Source organism: Oncorhynchus kisutch, linkage group LG12, assembly GCF_002021735.2.
Source record: "Oncorhynchus kisutch isolate 150728-3 linkage group LG12, Okis_V2, whole genome shotgun sequence".
Lineage (NCBI taxonomy): Eukaryota > Metazoa > Chordata > Actinopteri > Salmoniformes > Salmonidae > Oncorhynchus > Oncorhynchus kisutch.
Window position 1 is genome coordinate 32,310,526 of NC_034185.2, and position 25,666 is coordinate 32,336,191.

At 46.7% G+C, this 25,666-nt stretch overlaps 1 protein-coding gene across 1 annotated transcript in view; it reads right to left on the reverse strand.

Moving 5' to 3' along the window:
- LOC109901400 (gephyrin) overlaps nt 1–25,666 on the reverse strand; it is a 109,190-nt gene that overhangs the window by 16,134 nt on the left and 67,390 nt on the right. Inside the window, exons 7-10 of the mRNA XM_031836679.1 lie at nt 24,116–24,388; nt 22,441–22,575; nt 5,570–5,611; nt 3,282–3,643 (exon numbers count right to left, since the gene is read on the reverse strand). Coding sequence (XP_031692539.1) covers nt 3,282–3,643; nt 5,570–5,611; nt 22,441–22,575; nt 24,116–24,388 — 812 coding nt within the window. The remainder of the gene's footprint in view (nt 1–3,281; nt 3,644–5,569; nt 5,612–22,440; nt 22,576–24,115; nt 24,389–25,666) is intronic.

Sequence of the window (25,666 nt, forward strand, 5' to 3'; positions counted from 1 at the left end):
CCTCTCTCCCTCCCTCTATCCCTCCGTCTATCCCCCCGTTTCCTTGGAAAACAGAGACAGAGAATTATACTGTATGCATGAGTGACGCAAAATGTAACACACTCAAACACACAGACTTTTTAGTTCAGGTCACTTAAATCAAACAGTCTGCGTACAGACACTACAACACCCACAGTACTTAAGACAGACACTTGACAGACACACACACACACGCACACACACACACACACACACACACACACACACACACACACACACACACACACACACACACACAAAACACACACACACACACCACACACACACACACACACACACACACACACACACACACACACACACACACACACACACCACACACACACACACACACACACACACACACACACACACACACACACACACACACACACGCACACAGACACAGACACACAGACAAAGACACACACTCGCACGCACGCATACACTGCAGTGTGTAAAAAGTGAATATGACTTCATGCCCAACAGTGTAATTCAAAGAAGGAATTACTGAAAGTCCATTTGAGGCACACTGCACTGTAGCGATACTTGTGCCAGGAGTGTGTGTAGGTGTATGTGTGTAGGTGTATGTGTGTAGGTGTATGTGTGTGGGTGTATGTGTGTGGGTGTATGTGTGTAGGTGTATGTGTGTAGGTGTATGTGTGTAGGTGTATGTGTGTGGGTGTATGTGTGTGGGTGTATGCGTGTAGGTGTATGTGTGTAGGTGTATGTGTGTAGGTGTATGTGTGTCGGTGTATGTGTGTAGGTGTATGTGTGTAGGTGTATGTGTGTAGGTGTATGTGTGTAGGTGTATGTGTGTAGGTGTATGTGTGTGGGTGTATGTGTGTAGGTGTATGTGTGTAGGTGTATGTGTGTAGGTGTATGTGTGTAGGTGTATGTGTGTAGGTGTGTAGGTGTATGTGTGTAGGTGTATGTGTGTAGGTGTATGTGTGTAGGTGTATGTGTGTAGGTGTATGTGTGTAGGTGTATGTGTGCAGGTGTATGTGTGTAGGTGTATGTGTGTCGGTGTATGTGTGTAGGTGTATGTGTGTAGGTGTATGTGTGTAGGTGTATGTGTGTAGGTGTATGTGTGTAGGTGTATGTGTGTAGGTGTATTTGTGACTGGGACGGCTGCCATTGACTGTTTTGAAGAACATGTGAGCTGCACTGAATGATAGTGTTTATATATCATGTATGAGTGTGCTGTGTGTGTAGTAGAACTGATTGACGGGTGTGTTTGCTTGTGTCCATGTGAGTACGCTATGTGTGCATGTGTGTGTGCCTGTCTGTGTGTGTGTCTGTGTGTGTGTAGCAGAGCTCTTAGGCCCTGCAGCATTATGCCTACCCTTGAGCAAAACCCTGACTATACACCAGCCTATTAAACTGAACCTTAATGGAACAGAATATACACACACACACACACACACACACACACACACACACACACACACACACACACACACACACACACACACACACACACACACACACGGAAAACAACCATAATTGCTTTCCACGGCAACCCGATAGTCGCTGCGGAAACGGCCTGACGACGGGTTGTCATGGCGATCGTCCACAGAGATCAATGGCGGAGGGGGCGCATGTGGAATAGCGAGTGGCGAGCACGGAGGCCGGGTCAGGGAGAAAGGTCTCGGAGTGGACGGATACGGCGAGCCACGGACGCCGCTAAGCTTACCGCTGCCTAAGGGAAATGAATTGGCCAATAACGGACGAGGTAAAGAAGCGGCTCGTGGGGACGAGGGAACAGCCACTGTTCCTGTGTTTCTGTGCTGGGCTCAGCAAAAACAAAGGCGCTGTCCGACAAATTATGCAAAGGGGTATTTCGGAGGAGAGGAAGAGGAGAGGGATGTGACATGGGGCAGGGAGGGGAGGAGAGAACGGGAGGAGTAGCCTCGTCCTTACATGGGAAGTCCATGGTAGAAAAATGGCTAAATAGGGGTGGGATTTGGAACCCGCTGTAAAATCAGTGACGCATCGCAACATATCAAAAACAATCAAATGTCTTGCGTGGGCGGAGCTCCAGAGATGCTCACTAGATTATAGTGCAGTAGGTGCAACAGGACATGAGGAAAGGAGAATAGGTGTCCATATACTGGATGCTGATTGTGTATAGACACAATTCACTTTTTCCTCCAGGTTTTTTACCACTTTCTGCGATGTTGCATACTAGCACACAGAACAACTCAGTGCAATATGTTTCCTATCCGGTCTGAAAACAGTGACGAACATAACATGAACCACCAACGGGCATGTGGGGAGGGTTCTTGAAATGTAACATCCAATCAAAATCCTATGGTCCATTCAAACCATTTCTTTTGCTATAAAAACTTCTCCAGACTTCCAAGGCAGGTGTGAAAACCAGGTTATTTTGGAGAGGAGAGGAAAGGAGAGGAGAGGAAAGGAGAGGTGTGACAGGAGAGGAGTTCAAAAACCCTTCGAGCCCCACTCTGTCCCACGGGAGAAAGGGATGGAAGAGAGGATAGTGACAGAGTGGGGAAGGACGGGACAAATGCTTCTGTGGCCCTCAAAAGACAACACTCACTTGCGAGAGAAAGACCTAAGGGGGTCAGAGGGGGAGAGGGGGGAGCGAGGGAGGGAGAGAGCGAGGGGGGTGAGAGATGCCTCTCTACACTACTCAAGGGTCTATTCCTGCGGAGAGGGACGAGCATCACGTAGGAGTGACGCCACCTGACAGCACTTCCTCTGGCTAAACTGAGTGCAAGCTACTGTGGTACACACACACACACACACACACACACACACACACACACACACACACACACACACACACACACACACACACACATTCACACACACACACACACAGCTATGCTCTGGTACAAGGACATCGATGTGCACATCTTCTCTTAGACATGAACAAAAGCACAACAACACATACAAAAATGCTACAAGAAATGCTCTCCTGCCCAGCTGCCAAAACACACACACACACGACTAGATGGGTGACGGATGAGAGAGAATGATCACAGGTGGAGTTCTAGAGAGGCCTGAGAAGGGGATGTACTGAACACTCTATCTCCAAGCCTACTTGGATTTTCTAAAATGCCTGGTGAGAGAGAGGTATTGGTATGAACAGATGAAGCCAAAACGCCTAGAAAGACTACATTACCCATACTACTCTGTGAGCCAAATTCCTACTGGAACCTTTCATATTGCGTGTTGCTCCCCTATGGCAATACATCCGACGTGTCCTTCCTGCCTCTCCTCCCTCTCTTCCCTACAGTCTCTCGCTGTCTTTCCTGTAGATGAGCTCCAGTACTGCATCACCACACAGGGGAGCCGCCGAGAGCAGGCTGCCTGAGATGGCGAGCCCTCTGTGGGCTGTGGATCCAGGCACCTCCCCTGTCTGTCTACGTACCTCTGGATGTCTGTCAGGGGTCTCTAACAGGTGTCTTTGGTTTCTCTGAGGCCCTAGTGCTGTGTGGTGACTGTGCCTGTGTCTATGGTGAGGAGCGAGGCCTGCATGCCGGTTATAGAGGAAGGGTAGGAAGAATGTAAGGGGGTTTACCTGGTCCAAGGTAGAGTACCTTGACTTGAGCGTGATGACCTCATCCAGGTGAGCCCTGAACTCTCTCCGTGAGGCCTGGAGGAAGCCACAGGATAGGTCACTCGCCTTCACACACGCCATCATGCATCACACACACACGTCCCATACTGGTACACACACACACATGTACACACACACTCAAATGTCCTGGTACAGTACAATAGTACACATAGTTGTGGCCTGGCACACACACACACACACACACACACACACACACACACACACACACACACACACACACACACACACACACACACACACACACACACACACACACACACACACACACACACACACACACACACACACACACACACACACACACACACACACACACACACACACACACACAACTCAGGACTACTGAGGTGACACATACAGAAATCAGTTCAAACAACAATAAAAAAATACCACTGACTCCAAAACAACCAACAGTCTGACAATAAAGAACCAAACATTGATGAAATAGTGACCAAATCATGTGATGGCAACTTTTAGCTCCAACCTAGAGCACGTTTATCACGGGTCTGAGAGTGAGTTAGTGTTAGTGAGCGGAGGAGAGTGATATTAGCTTTGTTTGTGTTGGTGTACTGGTGGAAATGTGCCTCTTTTCTCTTCAGTGCTTGACATACGATTCCTGTATCTTCGCTCTAAAATGATCCAAGGTCAGTTATAACTCACATTATTGAGAATGTGAGTTATAGAGATAGCTGACCCTAAATCAGATGAAACCTTACTGAAGGCCTGTGCTTAGCTGTCAAAACATTGGTTTATGAAACTTATTGCATCCGAGCCATTGGAGCTGGAGTGTCAAACATGTGGTCCACAGATCCCGCCCACGAGGTGGCCCAATTTTTGACATTTAACATATTTTGCAAAAATACATTTAGGGGGGAACGAACGAACTCAATATACTTTAACATGACTAAAACCAAATGTGTAGAATGAAAATGGACCTACATTCATCCAGTTGACTGTGTCCAGCTCACTAATCACTGAAATGAAAGCTAGACAGTCAGGGAGCATGGAACATTCCAGAAACAATGTATACAGGACTATTTTATGCTCATTTTAACTCTCATGGAAATATAAGACCTTTTCAGTGTGGCCCTCCGGACCTCAATGAACACTGAATTACGGGGAACATTAGCTTGACAACCCTGCATTAATGTCCAACTTTTCTATTTATTTTTATAAATAGATGTTACTTACAGGAGAACTATTGTGTCCTCCCACTGCCCATCTATTGTAGATGGATACCATATCCCTTCCCAATCATCAATCTCACTAACAATAAATGAAGCACAGGAGAGGTGCCTGTTAGAGATGTTGTCACAACGCTGAGTAAGAGCAAGCCTACCTCAAAACCAGCTGAAGGGTGGAGCAATGCACTGTTGGTACAAGCACCGCTGCCGACGCACAGCGAGGCGGCTACCGTGACGTTTCAACTCTAACACTGTATTTGGAACGTCACTGAGTCACATGTCACATGGCACGAGGTGTGAGTGGGTGGTGAGGTGATGACGTGAGTGGAGCTGTGTGTGGGGAGGGAGGGATTCCATTAGATACAATTTAGGGTATCTCAGACGATATGATGCGTTCGATTACACTATGGTCCAGATGTTAACATGAAACTGGTCAAAAGGCCTGTACATACTCTGATACGGGAAGAGATAAAAAAATGCAAAGGATTCTGGGATTTGCAGTACTCCGAGAGACGACTGTGTCCTTCCACCTAGCAGGGGCAGCATGCAGGGCAGACATACAGATAAAGGGAAGAAGGAGGATGAACATTGTGCAAAACAGAGGAAGAGGGAAGAAGGAAGGAGGGATGGAGTGACTGCGCAAAACATGCCAGGTGAACGAGGAGGGGGAACCATGGTAACCGATGCCATGACGATGCCATGACAACATCATGACGACGTTGGCCATGGCGATTCCTTAGTAGGCTTGCAAGAGTACCTCAGCAATGCTTAGGGTGGATGAACAGGAGGGGAGCCGCGCCTGGTGCCACAAGAGAGAAGGAGGAGGAGGAGGAGGAGGAGGAGGAGGAGGAGGAGGAGGAGGAGGAGGAGGAGGGGAGAAAAGAACAGGGTTAACACAGCCAGAAGCCAGACAGACAGACAGACACTGAGACAGCCACTGTCTCATGCCGTGTTCATGCGGTGTCAGAATTATCCTATACTCAAGACCAACACTGCCATAAAGCAGCTCAGACGCATCAAGACAGTATCCAAAATTGCCTTCCAAGTGTTAAGTTCAAGTGGGAAACTCGGGTAGCGTTATTGTACCCCCAGTTTCCCAGTTCCTAGGTTCCACATGAATGCAACATCAGTGTGTCTGTCTCAGGTAAGTCAGCACAGCCAAGGGTCAGGCATTATGACACATATAGTACAGTACAGGACAACAAGGTAAAGCTGAGACTCCTGACTGAGGACCAGAGGAGAGCACAGTTACATTGATCAATTAGATTTATTGGAATTGTTGCATTGACCGTCTATTTTGTTGATTTATTGATTGTGTGTGTGTGTGTGTGTGCGTGTGTGTGTGCGTGCGTGTGTGAGATACTCCGTGCCTGTGAGAATGAATGTGTAGTGTCTGCATGTCTGAGTGCATGACCCACAGCAAATCACCAAAACCTTTACTTACCGTAGGAAAGATTTTGTACATAGAAACAGTTCATTTGTGTGACAGTTTACCCTCCGTTAATCAGCAACTTACTCTACAAAATTGATTGGGTGTTTATTTATTTCTGAACCTTTATTGAGCTAGGCAAGTCAGATAAGAACAGATTCTTATTTACAACGACGGCCTACTCCAGCCAAACCCGGGCGACGCTGGGCCAATTGTGCGCCACACTATGGGACTCCCAATCACAGCCGGATGTGATACAGCCTGGATTCAAACCAGGTACTATAGTGACGCCACTTACACTGAGATGCAGTGCCTTAGACTGCTGCGCCACTCGGAGGCTCATGATTTTTACATAGAAAACATATTACAAACTATCACATTACCATACCCATAACTGTCTATCCCCTGTTTGATCTGTAGACTTAACTGTAGACCTCAGACCAGTCTATCCCTAGCTGCTATGTAGCCTGATGAATGGGATGGGATCAATGTGATGTGGGGATCCATTCAAAGACATATTTAAGGAAAATCCTATTTTACTATGATGATGACCTCATTAAGTACGTAAGTACAAGTATTTCAATCTATTGTAGCCCACACAAACACTAATTTGACCAATGACAGACTAGACAAACACTGCCCTCAAAAGCTGACCAATGACTGACCAGAAAACCCACTGCCCTCCAAAATGACCAATGGCAGACAAGCAAACAACTGCTCCCCTCTAATTCCTCAAAAGATCTGACCAGTATGCCTCGGCCAACCTTGATATTCTAAAACCAAGCATCTTCAGAAACCTTTAAAATCATCTATTACTTAGACTGCGCATTAAATGGCACTCTATTCCCTATATAGTGCACTAGTTTTGACCAGGGCCCATAAGGCTCTGGTCGAACATAGTGCACTACATAGGAAACAGGGTGCCATTTCCGATTCAGCCTATAAGTCTAACAGTCTGAGAGATCCACTCTAAACTGCCACTCTGGGAATTGTGAGGGAAAGACCGCATGAGGCTGTGGCAGGAATGCACAATGGAATAGCGACCAGAGCGAAGGGATGTTTGCACATCAAATCCTCTCGGCTTTTCAATTCAAAAAGGCTGCAGCTGCAGTATGCTCCATGTGGAGATGATAATACGTCCTATTGTAGTGATAAACCATGAGCTAGTGAGGGTGGTGCGGTGGAGGGAAGGGGGTAACGCAGTAGAGTGTGTGTGTGTTCATGGTTCTCTGGGTCTGCCCACCAGTCTTAATGGTTTGCATGGGCCCACGTGGTGAATGAACAGCGCTACGGTACTTTGAATGCAGTGGGTCAACAAAGAGCCTCCATTCAGTCTCATCCCCTCCACTCGGTTTCTGTCTCTGACACTGTTGAATGGTCTCTGTTTTCTGATGGTTTTCTAGGCTAGGCTAGGGTACAACCCCCGCTGGCAAAGACGGTAGGAATAAGTGAGGACAAAAATACTGGAAACAATGCACAAGAATACAGACTTACATACAAGCATGCAAGCACCCACACATTTGGAAATATGTGCACACACACACACACACACACACACACACACACACACACACACACACACACACACACACACACACACACACACACACACACACACACACACACACACACACACACACACCCAACGCAGAGCCAAACATATACAGGTACGAGCCAAACATATACAGGTACGGCATATACAGGTGAAAGTGGAGCTTTCACTTTGATCAAATCTTCTACTCTCATCTCATCACGGCCTCACGAAACCAAGGATGGCCTATACAGTACACATTCCATTTAGGCTTGGGCTGTATACCGTATATACCGGGGTATTTGGAAGTAGCCTCTGGATGGCTTTTCAATAGCGTCAATACCGCTGAAACTATCTTTTTGAAGTTCTTCCAATACATTTAAATATATACTTTTTATGTAAATGCCTGCAGTCAACTAGTACATTAGGAGATAAAGCAGATTGTGTTCTTCATTTCACCTGTCATATTATTTTATATTATGAAGCTTACTGTAGTTTCTCAGAACTTATTTCATGTGTTTGTTTGTAAATGGCACAATGGGAGAAAGAGGGAGCTGTGTATTAACAGAGGTCATAGTTTATTTTGAAACCCAACCGTGCGTTGTTTTGCTTCAATAGACGAGGTAGATGCAGCTAAAGTTTAAGTTCTCTGAAAATCCATCAGTGCAACACATTGGTCCGGAAAGAGCTTCGTTTTCATCAGATGACAACAGAAGTGCAACGCTATTTGGCTGACAGCCACACAAGTAAATGAGCTTACAATGAAAAAGAAAGGTATTTTTGGCAAAAATGATGCATGGACATCATGTTTAATTTTAATTCGATTTATTTCACCTTTATTTCACCGGGTAGGCTAGTTGAGAACAAGTTCTCATTTGCAAATGCGACCTGGCCAAGATAAAGCAAAGCAGTGTGACACAAACAACGTCACAGAGTTACACATGGAATAAACAAACATACAGTCATAACATACAATAGAAAAAGTCTATACACAATGTATGCAAATGAGGTAGGACAAGGGAGGTAAAGCAATACATAGGCCATAGTGGTGAAATAATTACAATATTGCAATTAAACACTGGAGTGATGGATGTGCAAAAGATGAGTGTGCAAGTAGAGATACTGGGGTGCAAAGCAGCTAAATAAATCAAATAAAAACAGTATGGGGGGTAGTTGGTAGGTAGATAGATGGGCTATTTACAGATAGGCTATGTACAGGTGCAGCGATCTGTGAGCTGCTCTGACAGCTGGTGCTTAAAGCTAGTGAGGGAGATATGAGTCTCCAGCTTCAGTGATTTTTGCAGTTCATTCCAATCATTGGCAGCAGAGAACTGGAAGGAAAGGCGGCCAAAGGAGGAATTGGCTTTGGAGGTGACCAGTGAAATATACCTGCTGGAGTGCGTGCTACGGGTGGGTGCTACCATGGTGACCAGTGAGCTGAGATAAGGCGGGGCTTTACCTAGCAAAGACTTATAGATGACCTGGAGCCAGTTGGTTTGGCGACGAATACGAAGCGAGGGCCAGCCAATGAGAGCATACAGGTTGCAGTGGTGGGTAGTGTATGGGGCTTTGGTGACAAAACGGATGGCACTGTGATAGACTGCATCCAATTTGCAGTCTATTTGTTATTTTGTAAATGACATCCCTGAAGTCAAGGATCGGTAGGATATTCAGTTTTACGAGGGTATGTTTGGCAGCATGAGTGAAGATGCTTTGTTGCAAAATAGGAAGCCGATTCTAGATTTAATTTTGGATTGGAGATGCTTAATGTGAGTCTGGAAAGATAGTTTACAGCGTAACCAGACACCTAGGTATTTGTAGTTGTCCACATATTCTAAGTCAGAACCATCCAGAGTAGTGATGCTGGACGGGCGTGCAGGTGTGGGCAGCGATTGGTTGAAGAGCATGCATTAGGTTTGCTCGCATTTATGAGCAGTTGGAGGCCCCGGAAGGAGAGTTGTATGGCATTGAAGCTCGTCTGGAGGTTAGTTAACACAGTGTCCAAAGAAGGGCCAGAAGTATACAGAATGGTGTCATCTGCGTAGAGGTGGATCAGAGTATCACCAGCAGCAAGAGCGACATCATTGATGTATACAGAGAAAAGAGTTGGCCCGAGGATTGAACCCTGTGGCACCCCTGTAGAGACTGCCAGAGGTCCGGACAACAGGCCCTCCGATTTGACACACTGAACTCTGTCTGAGAAGTAGTTGGTGAACCAGGCGAGGCAGTCATTTGAGAAACCAAGGCTGTTGAGTCTACCGATAAGAATGTGGTGATTGACAGAGTCGAAAGCCTTGGCCAGGTCGATGAATACAGCTGCACAGTTTTGTCTCTTATCGATGGCGGTTATAATATAATTTAGGACCTTGAGCGTGGCTGAGGTGCACCCATGACTAGCAGTTTGTTAACTTGGCTTTCGAAGACCTTAGGAAGGCAGGGTAGGACAGATATAGGTCTGTAGCAGTTTGGGTCTAGAATGTCTCCCCCTTTGAAGAGGGGGATGACCGCAGCAGCTTTCCAATCTTTGGGGATCTCAGATGATACGAAAGAGAGTTAGAACAGGGTACTAATAATTTCGGCTGATCATTTTAGAAAGAGAGGGTCCAGATTATCTAGCCTGGTTGATTTGTAGGGGTCCAGATTTTGCAGTTCTTTCAGAACAACAGCTATCTGGATTTGGGTGAAGGAGAAATGGGGAGGCTTGGGCAAGTTGCTGTGGGGGCCAGCCGTAGAAAAATGCTTCTTGAAGTTCTCAATTATCGCGGATTTATCGGTGGTGACAGTATTTCCTAGCCTCAGTGCAGTGGGCAGATGGGAAGAGGTGTTCTTATTCTCCATGGACAATACAGTGTCAAAGAACCATTTGGAGTTTGTGCTACAGGATGCACATTTCTGTTTGAAAAAGCTAGCCTTTGCTTTCCTAACTGCCTGTGTATATTGGTTCCTAACTTGCCTGAAAAGTTGCATATCGCGGGGGCTATTCGATGCTAATGCAGTACGCCACAAGATGTTTTTGTGCTGGTCAAGCGCAGTCAGGTCTGGAGTGAACCAAGGGCTATATCTGTTCCTGGTTCTACATTTTTGGAATGGGGAGTGCTTATTTAAGATGGTGAGGAAAGCACTTAAAAAAATAACCAGGCATCCTCTACTGACGGAATACCCGGGCCAGGTTGATTAGAAAGGCCTGCTCCTGGTTGAAGACAGCAGAGGTGTATTTGGAGGGCAGGTTGGTTAGGATGATATCTATGAGGGAGCCCGTGTTTACGGATTTGGGGTTGTACCTGGTAGGTTTATGGAAAATTTGCATCAAGCTTAGATTGTTGGATGGCCGGGGTGTTAAGCATGTTCCAGTTTAGGTGACCTAGCAGCACAAACTCTGAAGGTAATGCTTATCATAGAAAGAATGCAGCCAGGTACATTTCCTAATGTTTCGCTTAAAGTTAATCTTTCATTTTACCGTAGAAAAGTAGGCTATTAACACCAAGAAAAGTATTTCCATATCAGTCAGAGTGTGCTGGTATAATGCCTGTTGGTGAATTCTCATCTGAAGCACAAACTGAAACATTTTACATCTGGCATCAATATATTTCTCATGTGTTTTATAATTTTTTCCTGTGTGAAAAACAGAATTCTGCGTTAATGCGACCCCTAAGTTTAACTTGCAAGTTTTCTAAGCAAGTGGCTGAATTAATACGGTGACGGGCGTCATATTGTTTTAGCTTTCTGCCGTGTTTGGGAAGTCAAAGCCTTTTGGATGAGCTACCTGTATCTTGATTTCCTTGTGTTTTTTTGTCCACTCAGTTGTCGGCCTGTCTGCTCCTCCCCTCTCTTCTCCAATCAGACCAGGCAGACCTGTTGCCCTAGCGACTCCAGAGTCCACACAGACACAGCGTGTACACATTTTTTTTTTTTTTTTTTTTTTTTTTTACCTTTATTTTACTAGGCAAGTCAGTTAAGAACAAATTCTTATTTTCAATGACGGCCTAGGAACAGTGGGTTAACTGCCTGTTCAAGGGCAGAACGACAGATTTTGTACCTTGTCAGCTCGGGGATTTGAACTTGCAACCTTTCAGTTACTAGTCCAATGCTCTAACCACTAGGCTACACTGCCGCCCCACATGCTGTCTCAGTGCCAGTACGGTTCTTCCTTCAGACAAGCATGTGTCAAAACGTTGTTCATCGCCACAATGTCTCTCGTTCATACCCGCTTGTAAATGTCTAAACTCACCAAGAATGACATTCGGTAGCTCCTACCTACATATGTATAACTTTATGAGCTGGGTTCCCTGTCTTCGCAATTAGTTCATTTTCGTTTGCGCTCGTTAGCAAACTTGCGTTTTTTTTATCGCCCCTTTGTGTAATAAGCCGGTAATACCATAAATCTCGGGATGAGAGAAGGACGGTATGATGATATGAAAATCTGGATACTGCCCAACCCTAATTCCATTACATTCCACACTTCATAGGAATTTACATTTTTCATTTTACAGTAAGAAACTGCATTGTAATTTCCAGATCTATGAGTTCATGTGTCACTGCATCTCGAGCCAGTGTTATGTCTCTATTGCAGTATATACCTTCCATTTCTCCATCCATCCAGTCCCCTACCAGCCCCGATTCTGGACCCTACTCTAGGGCCCTGGCTCAGAGGAACTATGGAGCCCAGTGGAGCTGCCTGTCTCTGTCTCCCTCTCCTCCCCCCTGCCTTTATGTAACCCTCAGTCTCTCACTCTCTCTTGAATACTGCAGCGACACGGCCACCACACTAGGCACGTGAGTCCTGCACCTCCCCCCCTCCCCTTCTTCCCTCCTCCTCACCCCAGCCCCGCAGTCAACGTACGCATGTCCCCCCCCCCCCCCCCCTCCCGCCCTCTCCTCTCTCATCCCTGTGCACTTCCTACCTTCACACAGACTCATCATCGCTGCGTACGTGTTTATGGCTAACCATCATCATCACCATCATCATCATCATCAGACCACACACACTGGGCCATGCGTGTAGACGCACACATGCGCATGCAGTACACACACACACAGGCACACGACACAAATACTGACAGTAAACACTCTAATTCATGTACAGACAGTATCCTCCATCATACACACTCCCAACAACACAGTCCAGAAACACACTGTCAAACCGCAGGAGGAAAGACACTACTTACCATCCTCAGAGTGGAGTCAGCACTGAGCGAGTTCTTCAACATGTGCACACGAGCACACACACACACACACAGGCAATCTGAGAGTGTGCGTGAGCGACAGAGCAAGCAGAGAGAGACAGAGAGAGTACAGTTAGGGAGGAAGAGCAACAGAGAAGCAGCGTGCACGAGAAGGAGAACAGGAGGGAAAGCAACAGAGAGACAGAAAGAGGGAGAGGAGGAGTGACAGAATAAGAAGGAGGGGGTGGTGTGGGTGTGCAGCGCCCATGTGAGTGTCTGCCTGTCTGTCAGCACATGGTAGAGGGGCTGACACTCTCCATCCCTTGTCCCTCTACTCTCTCTTCTTTCTCTCTAACCTTTTTTCTCTCTCTCTCTCTCTCTCTCTCTCTCTCTCTCTCTCTCTCTCTCTCTCTCTCTCTCTCTCTCTCTCTCTTTCTACCTCTCTCCCTCTCCCTCTCTCTCTTTTGCTCTCTCCCTCTTTCTCTCTCTGTACTGATTGGAGCAGTAGCAGAGTAGCAGAGGGAATACAATTACTGTGACTGAGTGATATGACGAATGCTAGTGGGCTTACACACACATTTTGAAGACAGTGTAAGGACAGAAATGGACAGACCGACACAGAGAAAGAGAGGCAGACAGACAGCCAGTGCAGCAGAGGCCTTCTTACCGAGGCAAGGCACTGCTATGACGCTCAGGATATACCTCAAAATGTAGCTTGTTTCTCTTTCTCTTCCTCCCTTTCATCGTCCCCTACCCTACCCCCCTTCTCTCCATCAACCCTCTCTTCCCCTCTCTCTGCCCCCTTCTCTCCCTCTCCCTCTCTCACTCCCTCCTCTCTATTTTTCCCTCAACTCTCAGTGCATCTCATAAATCCTCCACACGTCGAGTGGTCCGAGGAGGAGGAGTCACTTTTACGAGCCTCCCTGTGCTGGAGGAGGGTTATCATACACTCACAATCAGTGCTGTTACCCCAGCCTCTCTGTGCTGTGGAGGGACACACACACACACACACACACGCACACACACACACACACACACACACACACACACACACACACACACACACACACACACACACACACACACACACACACACACACACACACACACACACACACACACATACACACACACACACACACACACACACACACACACACACACACACACACACACACACACACAGGTTATGAGTTTGAGAGCCCATGTCTATGCCTTCCACAGGAGAATAAAGCCTTTATGGTACAGGCTGTAAAACAAGAGCAGGCTCTACACAGCCCAAGAGCAGAGACCCACGTCTGCCTGCTGCCTACTGCCTGTTTGCCTTCACTTACCGCAGGGCACAGACTTGGAGGAAAACATGCAGAAACAGAAACACACACACATGCCCACAGAAAACACTCAGTTAAGGTTTCTTTCTCACTCTAGCCTTAGTTGGCATGCACACAAGCGCACATACAAACACACACTCCCCCATCCAGACCCCCCCCCACACACACACCTCCACGCCTCTGGTGACATTCTCAGAAATTTGTGTGTGTGCCAGAGGGGTTACTGGGAGACAGAGTAGGTACAGATCCTCTGAGTGCCGTCCAAAACACACACACACAAATCCCCTGTCGACAGTGGGAAGGTGGGAAGGGAGGGAGGGCCGCTTGGCAGCCTGGTCCAACAGCGCCCTGAGCCAGAGGACATTACCGCTGTCGGCCCCCGACCACACACACTCTGTTTTATACACTTACTAAAACCACCGCCACGCCATTGGGAAGCAGCCAGTGCCATCAGGCCGCAGACACTACACACACGGCATAGACACGGCATAGACACGGCATAGACACGGCATAGACACGGCATAGACACGGCATAGACACGGCATAGACACGGCATAGACACGGCATAGACACGGCATAGACACGGCATAGACAGGCATAGACACGGCATAGACACGGCATAGACAGACCTTGACAGTACTGAACAGACATCCACTGTAGAAGGCTACTGTACCAATGACCACAGTCCCTCTTTGTCCTAAATGGCACCATATTCCCTATATAGTGCACTGCTTTTGACCAGGGCCCATAAGATCCTGTGTGCACTATATAGAGATTAAGCTGCTATTTAGGACAAACCTAGGGTTGCAAAGGGAGGGTATATTTCTGGTAACTGTCAAGTAATTTTTTTTTGTCACATGACATCTGGTGGCATGTTTGGCTACTTCAGATTATCACAGGTGTCTGTAATTATCCCTGTCCCTGTGTGGCCTTATCACATGTAAAAATATATAAAATAATCAACTAAGATTATTTTATAGAAAATCCTGGATGCTGATTGGTTTACTCACCACGATAATGCCTGTTCACGGTTCCATTTGAAGGATCAATGTGCATCCACTATCCCACTACCCAGCCAGGCAATTCATAAACATAATCTCCCCTGTAAAAAATGCCACTAGCCTAGCATTTGGTTTGCAACAGCTGGTCTAAATCTTGCCCTCTTCCTCTCTGACCTGTGCAACAATGTAGCAGTTGTTTTTTGTGTGCGATCTCCACCATGCCATGCAGCCTATACGTGACTGGACTGTAAAGTTTCTCAAATGAAACAATGACAAGCAATAAGAAGCAATAAGGCCCTCAAACCAGGGAATTATTGTCAATAACTCCCTCCTAAGGGCTGTTTTACTGGCCCTTCACTCCATCTCGGCCCTAAGAACAGCCCTTAGTTGTGAGTGTGTGGTACATGGCCAATGTACCACAGCTAAGAGCTGTAGCCAGGCACCCCACGCTGCGTCGTGTAGGAACAGCCCTTAGTTGTGAGTGTGTGGTACATGGCCAATGTACCACGGCTAAGAGCTGTAGCCAGGCACCCCACGCTGCGTCGTGTAGGAACAGCCCTTAGTTGTGAGTGTGTGGTACATGGCCAATGTACCACGGTTAAGAGCTGTAGCCAGGCACCCCACGCTGCGTGGTGTAGGAACAGCCCTTAGTTGTGAGTGTGTGGTACATGGCCATTGTACCACGGCTAAGAGCTGTAGCCAGGCACTCCACGCTGCGTCGTGTAGGAACAGCCCTTAGTTGTGAGTGTGTGGTACATGGCCAATGTACCACGGCTAAGAGCTGTAGCCAGGCACCCCACGCTGCGTGGTGTAGGAACAGCCCTTAGTTGTGAGTGTGTGGTACATGGCCAATGTACCACGGCTAAGAGCTGTAGCCAGGCACCCCACGCTGCGTCGTGTAGGAACAGCCCTTAGTTGTGAGTGTGTGGTACATGGCCAATGTACCACGGCTAAGAGCTGTAGCCAGGCACCCCACGCTGCGTCGTGTAGGAACAGCCCTTAGTTGTGGTACATCCCCTTGTACCTTATTGCTTAAATATACTGTAATAATATATATGTGATTTAGCAGACGCTTTTATCCAAAGTGACTTACAGTCATGCGTGCGACACATACATGGTACATGCCACTGATCCCGGGAATCAAACCCACTATCCTGGCGTCGCAAGCCCCATGTTCAAACGACTGAGCTACAGAGGACCACCGGCATAGGCAGACACCTATTGTACTGAACAGACACACCCACATTGGATCTCTGTTCAAGGCTATGTAAGCAGTGACCACAGTACAGTGTGCTACAGACTAGGAAGGACTCATTGATCCAGCCCACTGTGGCCGGCTGTATCCTGCATCCATTAGTGAATTGGATTACAGATCGGACTAACGACAACATGGGGGGCTTTCACGCTGTTCTGCATGACCAATGTGGTGACATTAATAATACAGTAATGCTACTCATGTGAGGTGTATGGATGTGTGTGTGTGTGTGTGAATGTGTATTTACACACAGTGTTATTGTGTGAGTGTCAACAGTGTGTGTGGGGTGTGTGTGTGTGTATACAGAGTGAATACGTGTGTGTGTGTGTTTGTGTATTTACACATAGTGTCATTGTGTGTTTGTTAACAGTGTGTGTGGTATGTGTGTGTGTACACCGAGTGAATACATGTGTGTGTGCGTGTGTGTGTGTGTGTGTGTGTGTGTGTGCCTGAGCTACACCCTTGCCTTGGCCATAACTCCTCTAAGGAGGCCAGAGATAGAGGTTAAGGGGGTGGTCTGTATATAACAGTCTTCTCATCGTGACTTATATTCCAGTGGAGAAGGAAAGAGGAAGTGGCTTGATAAGCCCTGGCCTTGGCTCCATCCATAAAACACATTCATCAAAAGGCCATTGGAAGACCATTAACTCAGGCAGCCTCATGTACAGCCAAAACCAGTTGAAGCAACACAAAAGCCATCTTCACACTGCTGATCCAACATGGAAGCTGTTATTATTATGCTTCTAGGATTTCACATTTTTGTTGATTTTAGGTTATATGGTGGTGCTTTTGAAGACAGATAGAGGAGACATGGATATAAATGTGGTAAGGAGGTCAATGGAACATATGTCCTGGGGGATAGGAGAAAGATGCTGGACCGGGTGACATCATGTCAGTGATTCTCTCGTTAACACAGGTGTGAGTGTTGACGAGGAGGGAGATCACTCTGTCATGCTGATTGAGTTCGAATAACAGACTGGAAGCTTGAAAAGGAGGGTGGTGCTTGGAAACATTGTTCAACCATGGTAGTAACCTGCAAGGAAACACGTGCTGTCAGCATTGCTTCTCACAAAAAGGGCTTCATTCACAGGCAAGGATATTGCTGCCAGTAAGATTGCACCTAAATCAACCTTTTATCGGATCATCAAGAACTTCAAGGAGAGCGGTTCAATTGTTGTAAAAAAGGCTTCAGGGCGCCCAAGAAAGTCCAGCAAGAGCCAGGACCGTCTCCTAAAGTTGATTCAGCTGCGGGATCGGGGCACCATCAGTGCAGAGCTTGCTCAGGAATGCCAGCAGGCAGGGGTGAGTGTATCTGCACGCACAGTGAGGCGAAGACTTTTGGAGGATGGCCTGGTGTCAAGAAGGGCAACAAAGAAGCCACTTCTCTGCAGGAAAAACATCAGGGACAGACTGATATTCTGCAAAAGGTACAGGGATTGGACTGCTGAGGACTGTGGTCATTTTCTCTGATGAATCCCCTTTCCGATTATTTGGGTCATCCAGAAAAAAGCTTGTCCGGAGAAGACAAGGTGAGCGCTACCATCAGTCCTGTGTCATGCCAACAGTAAAGCATCCTGAGACCATTCATGTGTGGGGTTGCTTGTCAGCCAAGGGAGTGGGCTCACTCACAATTTTGCCTAAGAACACAGCCATGAATATAGAATGGTACCAACACATCCTCCAAGAGCAACTTCTCCCAACCATCCAGGAAGAGTTTGGCGACGAACAATGCCTTTTCCAGCATGATGGAGCACTTTGCCATAGGGCAAAAGTGATAACTAAGTGGCTCAGGGAACAAAACATCGATATTTTGGGTCCATGGCCAGGAAACTCCCCAGAACTTAATCCCATTGAGAACTTGTGGTCAATCCTCAAGAGGCGGGTGGACAAACAAAACCCCACAAATTCTGACAAACTCCAAGCATTGATTATGCAAGAATGGGCTGCCATCAATCAGGATGTGGCCCAGAAGTTAATTGACAGCATGCCAGCGCAGATTGCAGGGGTCTTGAAAAATGTAGGCTAATTTTGCTGGGGGGCAATGAGGAGATTCAGGACCCTTCCGCCATGTGTTTCCATGACATTTACATTGTTTTTGGTCGAGTTCCATTGACCTCTACCACACACACTCTCCCATATGCTTCATTAATCCAAACTCAACCATTATGTAACTGCACTACATGCTCACAAGAGTGGAAGAGTACAACTACACTACCATCACAGTAGGAGTGTGTGTGTGTGTGTGTGTGTGTGTATATGTGTGTGTGTGTGTGTGTGTGTGTGTGTGTGTGTGTGTGTGTGTGTGTGTGTGTGTGTGTGTGTGTGTGTGTGTGTGTGTGTGTGTGTGTGTGCGTGTATGCATGCGTGTGAGATACTCCGTGCCTGTGAGAATGAATGTGTAGTGTCTGCATGTCTGAGTGTGATTTGCCTGAGTAGTATGTATGGTATCCCTGTGTCTGTGTGTCTTTATTTTCATGTTGTGTTATTTGTGAGTCTGTGTGTGTGTGCCCCCAGCTCCTGTGCTGTGTAGACAGACAGGTTTGGAAATTAGAACAGTGCATCTGGGTGCCTCTCTCTCTCTGCTCTGCGTGTGTGTGGTGTGGAGGCAGAGCAGCAGAGGCTGTTTCCCCTTCACATGAAGACCTGTGAGAACGTGTGGTGAGAGGCGCCTAACACACACATGCACGCACACACGCGCACGCACACATGCACGCACGCACACACAAACACACACAAACATGGCCTGGGGTGGCACATCCTATCTAGCGGTCAGTGGTGCTCGTGTGAAAGCCGCTCAGCCGAGGCAGAGAAAATAGAAATCTGCATTATTTTGGCAAACTGCGTTCCCCCCATTGCTTCCTGTCTGGAAAGCCCTTTACTGAACATTGGATAATCATACTCAAAGTGAGTTAGGAAAGCGGTGTACACGCCTGATTTACTGTATGTGTCTATGTATTTTGTTGGAAGAGATTTGGCCAGGCTTTGTCGCGCTGACTCATGTGGTTATAGAATGTGGAGGATACGGCAGCTCCTGACAGAGAAGCAGCAACTCAAACTGGGTCATTAACAAAAACGGCTTCAGTTTAGTGAGGTAGAGTAACTTCCCCTCATACTGCAGTGGAACTACAGACACATTGGGACAGTAGCACAACGCCTACTCACCGCTTACATACAGTTCCGCTATCGAGACCATACTGCCTCCACTACCAGTTAAACAATACCACTACTGGGCATTTAGTGGTGGCAGCTCAAAATCTACTGTACATCTCGTTTCCCAGGACTCTACGGTCTTAGGCACGCAGGGAATAAACAAACAAATCATTTAGCATACTATTGGCACCAAATGCTCCACAACAACCCCAAGTTAAGTAAGCCAAGTCAGTCATCTTGGAACGGTTAGACATGGCAACTACGAAAATAGAAACTGAGATAATCCTACGTCTTAGAACAAATGTGTGTCTGCTTATGGCACCCCCCCCCAACAACAACGAACAACTGTTTGACACAGGCAGTGTTTATTCACACACAACCATCGTGTTACTTCTCTGAACACTGTATCTATATTCTCCGTTCTCCATAGTGTACTGTTCCTAGACACTCATACTGTACATACCACCTGCATGTGGCAGTGGTCAGCCTGGCCGACCCCGTGAACCTGCGGTGGAATCTATATACTAGGTAAAGCTCCGCCTTATCTCAGCTCACTGGTCACGATGGCAACACCCATCCGTAGCACGCGCTCCAGCAGGTGTATCTCACTGATCATCCCTAAAGCCAACACCTCATTTGGCCGCCTTTCGTTCCAGTACTCTGCTGCCTGTGACTGGAACGAATTGCAAAAATCGCTGAAGTTGGAGACTTTTATCTCCCTCACCAACTTCAAACATCAGCTATCTGAGCAGCTAACCGATCGCTGCAGCTGTACATAGTCTATTGGTAAATAGCCCACCCTTTTTCACCTACCTCATCCCCATACTGTTTTTATTTATTTACTTTTCTGCTCTTTTGCACACCAATATCTCTACCTGTACATGACCATCTGATCATTCATCACTCCAGTGTTAATCTGCAAAATTGTAATCATTCGCCTACCTCCTCATGCCTTTTGCACACATTGTATATAGACTCCCCCCTTGTTAATTGTTTACTCCGTGTGTAACTCTTTGTTGTCTGCTCACACTGCTATGCTTTATCTTGGCCAGGTCGCAGTTGCAAATGAGAACTTGTTCTCAACTAGCCTACCTGGTTAAATAAAGGTGAAATAAAAAAATAAAAAAATAAAATAAATAAAATACCCTTCAGCCATTCCCATAGCAACCCCTAGTCTATTCCCATGACACTTGCCCAATGTCCAGGAGGAGAACCATGGAGACAAGATGTGAGGGAGATAGAGCGAGAGAGATAGAGCGAGAGAGTTAGAGATAGAGCCAGAGAGATAGAGCGAAATAGAGATAGAGAGAGAGACAGAGCGAGAGATAGAGCGAGCGAGAGAGCGAGAGAGAGAGAGCGAGAGATAGAGCGAGAGTGAGAGATAGAGATATATAGAGAGAGACAGAGTGATAGAGAGAGAGATAGAGTGAGAGAGAGATAGAGATAGATAGAGAGAGAGAGAGATAGAGAGAGAGAGAGAGAGAGAGAGAGAGAGAGTGAGTGAGAGAGAGAGATAGACTGCATCTCTGACTGTGAGACCATAGTGGGATAGTACGATGCCGTCTAGATCTACCCAGGATTTTATAAAGCTAGCCAGCTTTAGTTAGCTTCACATTCCAGCTCAGGCTTCATCCATGTTATGAAGGTGGATATTTATCCGGCAGTTGTCGCTCTCGCTGGCTTGTAACTGTGTGTGCACGTCGCACATGGTTAGACGAACGCCTAACTCTTTATTGAGACGTTGCTGAAAGCATCATCCATATTAGTGCCACATTTACCTTTTTGCCGAAAATTTTAAATGAAAGAAAAGTTATCCTGCAATTTCACGAGGCTATGGTGGGAAATAAGATAGAAGTGTGTCGTCTTTCTTTCATTACGCGGATCGTTAATAGCGTCTCTGGTGCACAGTGGTGTGCTATCAGTGCACAGTCACTTATTTTGAAGACTCGATACAATTATTTTATTAAGTCATTACTAAATATGTAGTGTGATACGTATTTGAATGTTAAAATTTTTAACACGTTTAAGAACATTTCATAAATACAATATTTAATCAGTTGTCTTCCTCAAATATGGTCCGGAGTATGAAGGAGACGATGATGCAGGGAATCTGATTTGATTGGTCCACAAATCGCAGCTCAACCACTTCATTCAGGATAAGTGGAGTTAGCCCCGAGTTAGCCTTTCCCGGAGCAGGTTAGTTCTTAATGATTCATTGCCATAGAAATGTACCTGGCTAAAAGGTGAACCACTTTCTTGTCACCAGCTATCCCTCACTGCTCTATCCCGCGTCGTAGTATACCGATCTGCATGAGAAACTGGAGTGGGTTGACTTAAGGTAGGGAATGGAGGAGGACGTGTGAGTGTGTGGTGGAGGTAGAGGGTTAATTCAGTGTAATGCAATTGACCCACGCAAACAAGGATACGCACACATAAACACACAGCCACTACCATACTAGCCACAGCAGGGGCCCTTTCACACACACTTTGGTTTGGCATAGCACCGTGATCAGATCAAATGAAATTACATTGTGTTGGTACATATATCATTAGCGGATGTTATTGCGGGTGTAGCGAAATGCTTGTGAAAGAATTGCTTAGGAGCTAGAAGCAGAGCCATGTCTGTCGGCGCCATCTTCATATGATGATCGATAGACGCTGAAGAGAACACTTTGGCAGAGAAATGGCATCTGTGTGTCTGTCTATGGTATGACTGTGTGTGTGTGTGCGTCTGTCTGTACATATGTGTGTGTGGGTGTAAGGCCTTACTTTGGGCGTGGGGCAGGAGGCGGTGGAGAGGCGCGAGGTGGCCTGGGCACGGGGCGACTCAGAGGGCGTGGTGCTCAGAGAGGCTGTGTCTCTGGGGAGGACCTGGACACCCCTGGAGATGATGCTATCTGGGATCTACACACACCCACACACAGACAGAAAGAAAGAACAAGAGACACACACACACTCAAATAATGGCCCATTATGACTGTAGAATTTGTATTACATAGCATGCTACACATTAGATAGATTAGATAGCATGCTACACACTAGATATTAGATAGCATGCTACACATTAGATAGATTAGATAGCATGCTACACACTAGATATTAGATAGCATGCTACACATTAGATAGATATTAGATCGCATGCTACACACTAGATATTAGATAGCATGCTACACATTAGATAGATATTAGATAGCATGCTACACATTAGATATTAGATAGCATGCTACACATTAGATATTAGATAGCATGCTACACACTAGATATTAGATAGCATGCTACACATTAGATAGATATTAGATAGCATGCTACACACTAGATATTAGATAGCATGCTACACATCTGACCCTTTAACGTTGACTACCTTCACTATAGCACAGCATCTTGTGCCTCAGTGCTCATTATAGGCAGTGCATATTTGACCAGGAGAAAATAAATGGCGGCAGTACGCTAACCCAATGTTAACTTTCATGCCTTTCCCTAACCTTAACCTCACAAAAATTACAGCTAAACTTAACCTAACCCTCCGTCCTAAAGCAAACCTTAATACATTTGGACCCCCATGCCTAAACTAAACCAGTGGAATAAACACTGTAAACCTTACCAGACAGCTTCTATAGCCAAGAGCCACTGAGACACTTCTAAGTGTGATGATATTACAGTAATGAATGGATAATGAATGAAACTGGGCAATATGGACGGTATGATATGATTTTCAGGATGATATGAGGAAAGATTATAGATCACAGAGATGAATCAGGACGTATCTATATGTAATAGACATGGAGGTGGTTCACCGTACACAGAGTAAGTCTAGTCCTGGACGAAAAAGCAAAGTCAATGGACAATCTTCATTGAAAGTGCTTTTTAGTCCATGACTAGGATTCATCTGTGTCCAGAAAACATGGATTGCATGTAATCTTACCAATGAATGTCCATGATTGGACAATGAGAAAAATGCCAGGATGGAGCCGGGACTTGACCGAAACCTGTTACCATGACATTAGGACCACAGAGCTATAAGTCCACCCTGATGTTGGACGGGACAGGAAAATGAAAATGGACAACTGTCACTTCAATGGACGATGAATGACACACACACACACACACATCTGAAAAGCGTTACATGTGTACAGAATGATTATGAGAATGTTGTGTGAAATAATAATGATGACATGGAGGGTGGTGTACTCATAGGAATATACTGTACACACTGTACGTCTCGATTCGCCACCCTTTTCCCAGTGTGCATTTGTACACTTCCCATCATGGATTCATGGTTGAAACTTCCTCTAGCCAATGCTTACACCAATCCAATGTTTTTAAATCTAGGAGAGGAGTCTTGCGAGTGCACAAAAAAAGTGGAGAATCGGAATGTAGACATTGCACATGAAGTTTTGATCAGACTTCTGTCAGATTCCCGTTCCCTTACCTCCCCATTGGTTACCTTGGCGGCGATGGAGGCGGCGGTGATGTGCGAGGACGAGGAGTCCTCAGTGGACGCCACACCGCTGTCCTTCTTCTCATCGTCCTCCTCCTCACACTGCACGCCCTTGTCCTCCGTCTGGCGCCGCGGCGAGCTATTGGGGGGCGGTGAGAGGGGAGGCGGGGGCGAGGGGAGGTCCTCCAGCTCGTCCACTGCCTCCTTCACCTTGACCACGGCGTCCCGGAGCAGGTCAATGGCGTGGGGCAGCGCGGGCAGGATGAACTGGAAACACTCCTATTGGAGGAGAGGTTAGAGGTCAGGAGGAGAGTTAGGGGTTAATACAACAGGTTCAGGTTGTGGGACAGCACAGGCAGGATGAACTGGAAGGAGGGGAGAGGGTCTGAGATTAGAGGTCATGGAGAGAGGGGTTAATATAGCTGATCAACAGCATAATAGTAGGGTAACAATATCAAGTCTGTCCTGCCTATGACTCAGACTGCAGGATCATCTCGGCTCTTGTTCATAGAAAGCTAGCAAGCTAAGGTAGTGGGTTGAACTCCTGAAGGGATCACATGCACATATTAAAAATGGATTCACTTGCTTTGGATAAAAGCTTGTGCGAAGTGGTAGTAGTACATATAGTAGGTTGGTAAACTGGGGACTAAGCAAGGACAGTACAGACCAGACCAGATCCAGAACCAGACCCTGACAGATCAGACCCATACCAGAACCAGACCAGATCAGACAGAGATCAGACCAGAACCTGACCAGCACTAGGTTTCCCAAAATTATCGTAGCACTAAAATCATCTTTCGTCCATTTAGTTTCAATGGAATAAAGATGATCTTACTGACCCTGACCCAGATCAGACCAGCCCTGACCCAGATTAGACCAGCCCTGACCCAGATCAGACCAGCCCTGACCCAGATTAGACGAGCCCTGACCCAGATCAGACCAGCCCTGACCCAGATCAGCCCCAGATACAGACCAGATCAGACCCTGACCCAGATCAGACCATCCCCAGATACAGACCAGATCAGACCCCAGACCCAGATCAGACCAGCCCTGACCCTAACCCAGATCAGACAGGCCCTGACCCTAACCCAGATCAGACCAGCCCTGACCCTAATCCAGATCAGACCAGCCCTGACCCTGACCCAGATCAGACCAGCCCCAAATACAGACCAGATCAGACCCTGACCCAGATCAGACCAGCCCTGACTCTGACAAAGATCAGACCAGCCCCAGATACAGACCAGATCCTGACCCAGATCAGATTAGACCAGATCAGACCCAGACCAAAACAAGATCAGACCAGACTGAATCAAACCCAGACCAAACCAAGATCAGACCAGACCAGATCAGACCCAGACCAAACCAAGATTGACCAGACCAGATTAGACCCAGACCCAGACCAGACCAGACCCAGACCAGACCTAGACCAGTCTAGACCAGACCCAGACCAGACCCAGACCAGTCTAGACCAGACCCAGACAGGCTTTCTAATGCAGCTACCACTCCTTTCTAACTAACTCCAGAGGAGTTCATTTTTTAAATGTTATTTAACTAGGC